Source organism: Hibiscus syriacus, unplaced genomic scaffold, assembly GCF_006381635.1.
Source record: "Hibiscus syriacus cultivar Baekdansim isolate YM2019G1 unplaced genomic scaffold, ASM638163v2 tig00111105_pilon, whole genome shotgun sequence".
Taxonomy (NCBI): domain Eukaryota; kingdom Viridiplantae; phylum Streptophyta; class Magnoliopsida; order Malvales; family Malvaceae; genus Hibiscus; species Hibiscus syriacus.
Genome location: NW_024062987.1, coordinates 529,471 through 539,526, shown reverse-complemented (window position 1 = coordinate 539,526; position 10,056 = coordinate 529,471). Strand labels below are relative to the sequence as shown.

Genomic DNA, 10,056 nt, shown 5'->3' with positions numbered 1-10,056 from the left:
ATCAAAGAACAATGTTCTAATCGATCGTCAAAATATTGAATATAAAATATTCTGATCGAACCATGAACGACGACCAATTGACGGGCGAATGGTGAATAACGTACACGGCGAGATGAGGAGACTTCGGTGTGGTGGCATTGGCGTGTTATCGTTGGTGAATTAGGGATTATGATTTAGGATTTTTAATTTTTTTGGGGGGGCAATTTTAGAAATTTTGGTTTTTTTTAAGAATTTAAGGTTTTTTTATCATGTCAACAAAATGATATTGTTTTAAGCATTCACATCAACAATGTCACCGTGCGAAGCTGCCATGTTATCGTACCGTTAAATTAGTAACGGCAGAGTGGTATAATTGCACTTAAAAATAAACGTTAGTATTGAAATTGATAAAATTAAAACGTTTGTGATATAAATGATCCGGTGGTTAAAGGTTTGTGTTATTTAGATTAATTTACCCTAATTACTATCGTATAAATATTCATTATCTTGACATCATGATAACATAAGATTATTGTATTTTATATTATTTCATTTTCATTCTAGATTCACAGCCAACATCCTCGATTTAATAAGGTTAGGTCAAATAATTGTGGAGCAAAAATTTAAACATTTAAGAAAGTTGATCCAATCCAAGTTTGGACACTTGATCCCTCTGTCGGCAACTTCAAGAAATTTCCCCACACCCCAAAGTAAAGGTTGATAAAACTGTATCAGCAGATTGACACGTAAAAGAAACAACTTAAGCAAACACTAAAGTAGGTACATCTCGTCTTAATAATTTCACTGACAACTATCTCGTTTTGGACGTCGTTTTCACCATAATTTTTTTTCTTGTTGCCTTCAATTCGACTCTGTGATGTTTACACATATGATGAAATAGATGGTACACATTCATGTATTGATATTATTTCTATATCGTTTTATGTTTTATTTATGGATTAAATATACAAAAGGTACTTAATCTATGATTTTTTCAGTTTAGTATCTAACATTTATTTTGTTTTAGTTTGGTGTTTAGCGTTATTTTGTTACTCAGAATAGGTCATGAAATACCGTAATTTCGGCCGTTAAGTGACACGTGTCACAATTTTATTTAAATTAAAAAATTACATATATATATATATATATTAAAGAAAACATAAATTTTGAAATAAATCTAAAACTTTGAAAACCTTCATTTCAACCCTAAACCCACATCGATCATTGCCTTTTGCCATCAACGAAGCTCCACCCGACCTCCTCTCCCTCGGTGACCAAAACCCCCCATGAATCATGATGATCGATGGTCAATCAGTCGTCGGAATCGCATGGATCGCGATTTTCATTAGGGTTCGCATGGTATAAAATGTTGATTCGTCATCGATCGGTCACGATTTTATAGGGTTTTGGTCCCGAGGGACGGAGGTCGGGTGGAGCTTCGTCGATGGTAAAAGGCGGTAGTTAGGTTTAGGGGTTGAAATAAAGGTTTTTAAAGTTTTGTGTTTATTTCAAGATTTGTGTTTCTTTAATATATATACTTTTATTTTTTAATTTAAATAAATTTTAAACCACTAATTTGTGAAACGTGTCACTTAACGGTCTGTCACAGTTTGACCCACTTTGAGTAACAGAATGAAAGTTAGACACCAAACTAGAATGAAACAAACGTTAGGTATTAAACTGGAAAAACGAATATAGGTTGGACACCTTTTGTATATTTAAGCCTTTATTTATTTTTTGGTAAAAAAAATTAAAGCCTATTTAGTTTTTGATTAGGATAAATTGGATATTTTTAAAGTAAACGTAATAATTTGATTTATTTCAATTTTAAAATCTCAAATACAAGATTTTAGGCTTTTGTTTTCTTTCTTGCGTTTGATCAATTTTTTCTTTTCGAGTATTTATAGATGTAACGATCTTCCTCACGGTTGTATTTTAGGGTGAAAGAGATGAGGTTTGACAGGACATTTAAGATTAAATTGGTAAAATATTAAAATTATGGTTGATTATAACATGGACAAGAAACTACAATATTGACCTAAAACTCCGCAATATATACAATACGTAGAAGATATACATATACCAGTATCCAAGTGACAATAAAACATATTGAATCAAACCATTATGCACGAGATGAAAGATAAAACCAGAAAACTCAAACTCCAGAGATACAAGATGAGGATGAACAAGCTACTACGAATTGTGATCACATGGCCGCAAGAGGCTGCTGTCTGCCTTGGCCATTATGTATCCATCGTAAGCTTTCTTGGATTTCCCAGATCTTCTCTTCAAAACCACAACCCAGGTGACGGCTCCAACAACAATGAAATGGCGCCCACGCGATGATCACGATCATATAAGCCGATTCCATTTGTGGTCGGGCCTCAGATATTGAAGCCCTTAAACACCTTGAGGATGCCGAGCACGAGTATGGCGTATCCGAAACCATGGTGGTAAATGTTCCAGTAGAATCGGTACTTGTGCTCCTTCTTCGGTCTTAAAAACAACGCAAATATCTGCAAAGAAAAACCCCAATAAATTCCAAATTATTATTGTAAAAGATTGAAATTTGATCGGATTCAAGAAATACCTGGACGTAGCAAGAACGAAAAGAGCGATGCCGATATTTCTATGACCGGAATACGTAATCCCAGAGGATTGGCTGCCGAGCTTAAGACCAGTCGCCCATCCAGCTACTCCGATGGCGTAACCCGATATTTGACAGAATATATGTAGATAAAACCAAGCTGGATCTGCATATTCAAACGCTCTTATATACCGAGCAATCATTGCTCCAAGTGGAAACAAATTCCCCAGCTCACAGCATTTAGTATCCCTGAATCTGAAATCACATGTTTTTTTTCCTTTTGGTGAAAAATGATTCTCCGGAATATAGTAATGTATTAAAAAGTGAATGAAAAGCTTACGTTTTGTTTTAATGGTGGTGGTGTCTCCTCCAGAGCCACTGCTAGCGTGTCCCGTTTTTCAAGTCGAGGGTACCTTTGGAATGCAAATTAGCGGCGGCGAATTCATGTTTTGCCAACATGCCATCGGCTCCGACTCCGGACCGATTTACCATACTTGATTAATCTTCCCGCCCGATGCTAAATCCGCTGGGATTTTGATTTTTGCAAAAATTACCAAGCTCCCGTCGCCTCTGCTCTCCGACTCTTGTCCAAACCTCGAATGACAAGTCTTTTCGTACGATCGAAGAATAAGAGCTGATGTCGAAGGTTCGGACGACGGCGAGGCCGGTGGAGGAATTTTTGTAGGCGACGAGAGTTTGGGAACCGGCCATGCCGGTGGCTTCGGATTTATGGCCCATGCAACCCAGCCGCCGGTCTGGAAGGGGGGCAGAGACGAAAGCAACGGAGAGAGTGGTGTTGGAAGTCGTAGGAGAAGTGGAGGTAAAGAGGAAGAGAAGGGAGGTCGAGGCAGATGGAGAAACTTCGTTTTTGGGTGAACTTTTGGCCGGAGCAAGTGAGGGATTCCGCCGGCGAAATCAGCAGTGCCCAGAAGGTGAAACAAGAAAGCCGCCGCCGCCGCCGGAGCCATTTCGAAACAGAGCAATCAATGAACTGACACTAACAAGAAATATGAACTGCAACTAGTCTAGAAGTAATCTTTATAGAGTTTTGGGAGATGATTAACGAGCTATGATTTTTCAACCAAAAGGAGTTTTACAGATAGTAGGTACGATCGTAGGAGTTTACAGTTCTTTCCTAACAAAACATGCTATAAAGACCCAAACATGATAACCTAAAATTGACGCGAAACTTTAAATGAATCGAATCGAAATCGACACCAATTATAGTTTAATAGAAACCAATCCGAAATGAAATTAACTTGAATCGAAATTAATCTGAACCGAAAATAATCTGAATCAAAAGCAACTCTAATTTAATTTATTCATACTCGACCCGAATTGAATTTTGACCAGATTTTAACCCGATAATTGAGTCTTAATAAACCAAATATTATTATTATTATTATCTATTTTTATTAATTAGATAAAGAGTAGAATGATATATATTTTATTCTCATTTTATATTATACGATTAGGTAATCACCACCTTTAGATATTTTTTAATTTAGGGTTGAGAATTGAGTACACGTAATGTGTTTTTACTTTTTAGTAAAATAATATAAATAATTAAATTGAATTAATAAATTTATATATTATGTATTTTTTTACACCAACAGCCGCATAACAGCACCGGGTAACAATTTTCATTCGATATAATAACATAATTTCTTATGTTGGAGTTTCATTTCCCATTTGAATATTTTAATATATTCTATTTGCATTTTCGCACTTGTTTGATTAATTGATTGATAGGAAGAAATGGCGGTTCCTTTGCTGTCGAAGAGGATTGTGAAGAAGCGCGTTAAGAAGTTCAAGAGGTCTCAAAGTGACCTCAAGATCTCCGTCAAGGTTATAACAAAACCAACATGTGCTCTTTCTTATCTTATAAGTTTTGCCTTCTTATTTTTCAGCTGTAATTTGGTTTTGCTGGGTTCATTTAACTGTGATTTAAAACCATAGTAGGTTGATCTCCCTAGCTGAACAATGCGTGTTTATTTTTCCTTCAAATGCTTTGGAGGATTGAGGTTATAATGAACATATATATCCGATTGTTTGAATTCATTAAGTTTAAAGATGATTCAATGAGACAATCTTAGCAGAATTAGTATTATTTACAGCTAGACTGCCTGATTCATCAGGTAGTTTAAAAGTATTGCAACTTCTTTTTTTGTGTTTCTGCATCATCATAGTTCACTATTAAGATCATGAAGATTAGGTCTGGCTTCTTTTGGTGTGCATAGGGCAATTGCTGAATCATTAGGTTTTCTTAGTTTATTGATTTTTTTTTGGAATAATATCTGTATGTAAGCATTCACTACAATCTTGTTGACTTTCAATACTATTTTTGTTTTCTAGTCAATATTATTTTTGAATATGTGCATATGCAGCTTTTTGTTGAGTCAGGAATGTCTATTGGTGCCCCTAGAATTATTTCTGCTCTAGTTTTTAAGATGCAATTGTGAAGGTTGATTGTTCTTTTTCTTTCAGTACCTTGTTGAAGCTAGGCTCTTTACTTTCGTCTTCTGTCCTATTGTCTGCTAATATGTCTTGCGGTCTTTATAGATGTCAATGACAAAATTTGTTTACATTTTCGCAGACAAACTGGAGAAGGCCTAAGGGCATCGACCCTGTGTTAGGAGAAAATTCAAGGGATGCACTTTGATGCCGAACATTGGTTATGGCTCAGACAAGAAGACTCGCCACTATCTTCCCAATGGGTTCAAGAATGTGGATTGTGGTGTTTGACCCTTCTCAGATTTTGTTGATGAGCATTTTCTAGCTTGTTGCTGATTGTTGCTGCATTCTCAGGACGTACTGTGCTGAGATAGCTCATGATGTTTCGACGAAGAAGAGGAGGAAATTGTTGAGCGAGCGGCTCAATTGGATGTTTGTTGTTACCAAAAAATTGGCTAGGTTGCGCAGCCAGGAGGACGATGAAGGTCGGTCCCATGAATGTTGATTTTGCTTTTTTTAATATAAATTTTTTCTTGCTTATTAAAGACGACGCACTTTCGGTCTGATGTTTTCAAGTATTATTTTGACTTGAGTAGTTCTTTGTCTAGTTTTCCACCATCAATTACTACAGGTTTAAGATTCATTTCCATCTTATTTCTCTGTACGAGGTGTGATAATGGGTCCTTTGGCCTTTTTTTTCTTATTTCAGGAATTGCAATCTATAGCGTTAAGTTGCATTTTTAGTATAAACTATTTGTTTGTCTGTTTTAATACCAAACTTTCAATTTTTTTCAAAATCATACCTAAGTTTAGTTTTTGTTTCATTTCAGTATCCGTTCAAAATTTAACGTTAACTTTAGAAAAAAAAATTGAAAGTGTATGTATTAAAACGGATCAAATTGATAGTTTAAGTACTAAACACGTTAAGTTTTTAATGGCGGGCTATTAAAATAAAATAAAAAACTAAATTTTAGGTATTATTTTTAAAAAAATAGAATTTTAGGTATTAAAACGGATCATAACTGATATTTCATGTATTAAATGCATAGTTTACAGTAAACAATTAGAGTCTCAAATGAGACCATGATTTTATTGTTCAAGCAATCCTTGTATGATATCAAAGGAGCATCGAAGGTGTGTGCTAAAATGCCGTTAGTCTACCACCTTTATCATACCAACGGCCATGCATTGCTTTCTCGAGGGATTCCATTTTATCATCGTTTCCCAACTATGTCGCCTCAAATTGTCAATTTTGTGCACCAGTGGTAGTTGATGGTTTAGACTTGAATAAAAATTAAAGAACGCATAATTTATATATGCATATCCTTTCATTTTCCCTTCCCGTGTCTCGATTCTGTAATCAATTGTTTCTATATTTCGCAATTCAAAACAAAGTTTTAAAAGAGCTAGGTTTGGTTAAGTAATACATGATTAAGATGTTATCAACTTTTTCATGTCATTTACAGTGCAGTCAAAAGGTAAAATATTAAAATGTTTAAATTATTAATATTAAAATTTTAAAATATATTAAATATTTAAATTTAAAACTGAATGATCAAATTTAACTTAAATATGATTTAAATTAACTGAATTTAAAAATGTTATAATCGAGAAATTTTAGAAACTAAATTTCTTACAGTATCAACATAGGTTCGTTCGTCCAAGATTACACTCAATATTGATATTGAAATCTTTATATTAATAAAAAAAATTGAATTGACGTGAATCAAGTGTTTATTGTAAAAGTTACTATACTTTGCAGCGTTATTAAATTTCATTTTGATAATGTTTTAACAATAAATACAAAGAGAATGAAGAGGCACTGTATAAAAACTCTTATAATATTATTCTGGCTTTTAATATTAATAATTTCACTTTCGTGAAAAATGTGTTTTTGAAAAGGCGCATCTCGTACGGACAAACACACTGCCGCTGACAGCGTCGTCGAAGCCAACGTAGCGGCATTGGACGACGTTGACTGGATGGACCGTTGCTCCGGTCAGCGAACTGGAGTTCGCCGGGGTCTGACTCGTCGTCCTATGGTACGGACCGAACCATTTCATTTGCATGTAACGATTTTTTCTCCAAGGAGGAAGGGATAACTTTCTGCTCTTCAACGATCTTTTCGCTGAATCGCTCATGGCTCTCACGATCTTTTTCAATTCCTCGCTTCTTCCCACGAAAACTCTAGGACAATACTGCAACAGCCTCGAGTACTCGCTTGTCGGCATCGCGATTTCGAACTCGGACGCAAAATCGAGATCAACGAAGTATCTGTTCAGCCACGTGGAGGATACGGATTGCACTACGTCGATGAACTCGTAGCCCCCGGCCGTTATGCCTTCCGAGGAATTCCATTTCGTCTTGCAGATCGCCGCGTTGTAGCCCGCCTCGCGTAGATAAACCATCACTTCACGCCTGAAAGCAGATTTATCCGTTTTGAAAAAAGAAAGCATTTCCATTGCTTTCGAAACGTCGGCCACGAGTAGATTCCCATAAGAATCCATGTTGAGAAGAGCAATGGACTTGACGACGATCTCCAACGGCGCCGTATCATCAAGGTCTGAAACTACTACATCGGCGTCGGCGGTGTGAGTATCATTACCAGCCTGTTGATCGGACTCGTCGTGGTTATCTTGAAGGAAACAATGAACGAGTTCAGAGAGGCAAGGAGAGTCATCTCCGACGACGGTGGAAGAGTCGGAGTGTTCGCTTCCGCTGCTGAAATAACGGGCGCCGACGAGTTGAGCCTTGACCCTGTCGTCGAGCGGGTCAGTGACTCGTTTTACTCTTCTTTGAAAACTAGCCATTGGAGTTTCGAATGTGACTGGTTTTGTACTTCTGTTTGTGTTTGTTGGGGTTTTAGGTTCAGAATACGACTGCGGAGCTTAAATTATGTACTACTACTCGTAAAGGTAGGGAATATTCCCATTAGATGCGGCCTTTGGGGTCTACAGATTGCCGCATATCCAACGCTGCATATGGTTTATTCGGTTTAGTGCAGATATTTGATTTGATTCCAACTGTTGGATGTACCATTTCGGTATAAGCTATTTTTATGATCTTCGTCCATATATTATTCTAACCATTGTGAAAATTCCAATTACACCAATGTGCAACAATACTCAATAAAAATAACTGTTATTTCATTATTTTATAATATTTTATTGTAAATAATTATATTTATGGTATTGATGGTGAAAATAATTATTTTATAAACGGTGTTGGTAGGGTTGTCATGTGTTCTTTAATTATATTAGAGAATAAATATTGAAAATCATGCATGATAATCATACAATCTCATTTGTGGAATATTTTTTTTTCAATGTCATTGTATGAAATACTAATATTTTTATTTTTATTTGAATGCCTATAGCTATGGGTATCATATTAATTTTATTGGAGTAAACTACATAAATGGTCACCAAACTTTTAGGGTGCTTAAATTTTGGTCACCCAACTTTTAAAACTTGCAATACAATCACCAAATTTTTAGTTCATTTTCAGTAAGGTCCCTAGTGTTACCTCTCATTAGTTTTATATGGCGTGACACATTACTTTTAATTTTCAACTTAATAAAAAAAATAAAAAATCCCAAACGATGCCGTATAACATTTGAGAAAAATTAAAAGGTTTTAAAATTCTTTCACTAATCAAATGACTTAGGTAAATTAAGTTTAATTTGGATTTTTTGGTTTAGGCTTTTTTCTAGATTATCGAACGTTCGTGGATGAAAATGAGGTATAGAAAGACTCGAAGCAACAAACATAAGCAAAACAAAAAAATAGAATCCCTAAATTCCAAATTACTCATTTCTCAACTCAACATAATCAGGTACAAAACATCCCCGAACTAACTACCCAAATCACTTGCTCAAACCTTCTTCCCAATCTCCATGGCTCTCATCATCCTTAGCAAATCAACGATTGATAAAAGTACGTGAATGTGGATTCAATGGGGAATCATACAGAAAAATATTACAATTTCTTTTAAATACACGTCCATGGTTAATGCACCCAAAGAACTTCCTTCCAGCATTATTATTCGTCTAAGTTGTGCGTAAGGTAGTTAACATTCCACAAAAACATTTTGGGATTGTAATTGGTGTCTTCGTTGCTAGCTTCATTTGCAAATCAAACAAAGATAATAAGAGAAAGAGCAATTTGATATTTAGGGTTTTCCAAACAATTTTGTATGAGGAAAATTTTTGTTTAAGCTGAAATGGGTTAAAAGAATTGTTTTATTAATTTGGAAAATAATAGTAATGTGCCACATCAGATAAAATTAACGGGAGCTAATGTCGAAGACCTTACTAAAAACAAACTAAAAGTTCGGTGACTGCATTGCAAGTTTTAAAAGTTGGGTGATCAAAATTAAATCACACTAAAATTTGATGACTATTTGTGTGTAGTTTACCGTTTTTTTAACGTTTACATGAATAATTACATTAGTCTCTATTTTTTTCAAGTATTTTGACTCTAGATATTTTATTTTTAGTTAAAATATTTTTTAGATAAAAATTATTATTTGATATATGATCAATATTTTGTTGTAGCATGACATGATCATACACTTAAATGTTAATACGATATATATCACATCAAACATTTAAGTAATTATAACAATATTATGCCAACATTTGCTTTTTTTATTTTAGTATTTTAGTGTTATCTCATCCAATTATTGTAAGTTTAAAAGTTGAAATCACCTGGTCGGTCTTTCTTTTCTTTCTTTTTTTCTAAAATAATGCTTTTTTATCTGTAAGAAATAATGTCATAAACTTTAGTGTTGATTCTCGTCATCGGTGTAATTTTATTTTTTCTCAAAGTTAGATTTTACCGTAATTGATTAAGTTGACACAAATTTATTATCCCTTTGATTTTCTCTGTTTTAGATATCGAATTATATTTTGATATACAGTCTACACTCGGAAAAAGTTTTCTCATGATAAATGACTTTGATTTGCGTTTACTAGTATTTTTCAATAGTTAAATCTTTTATTAAGGTTTGTTTGACACAACAGTCATATATATCCG

General features: G+C 34.6%; 1 protein-coding gene and 1 pseudogene across 1 annotated transcript; both read right to left on the bottom strand.

Moving 5' to 3' along the window:
- Positions 1–2,016: 2,016 nt before the first annotated feature.
- Positions 2,017–3,563, bottom strand: LOC120154062 (annotated as a pseudogene).
- Positions 3,564–6,876: 3,313 nt separating this feature from the next.
- On the bottom strand, positions 6,877–7,849 carry LOC120153861. The gene has a single exon (XM_039165730.1). It carries the CDS (start codon positions 7,828–7,830, stop codon positions 6,892–6,894), a length of 939 nt encoding a protein of 312 aa, XP_039021661.1. The 5' UTR covers positions 7,831–7,849; the 3' UTR covers positions 6,877–6,891.
- Between the last annotated feature and the right edge of the window lie 2,207 nt (positions 7,850–10,056).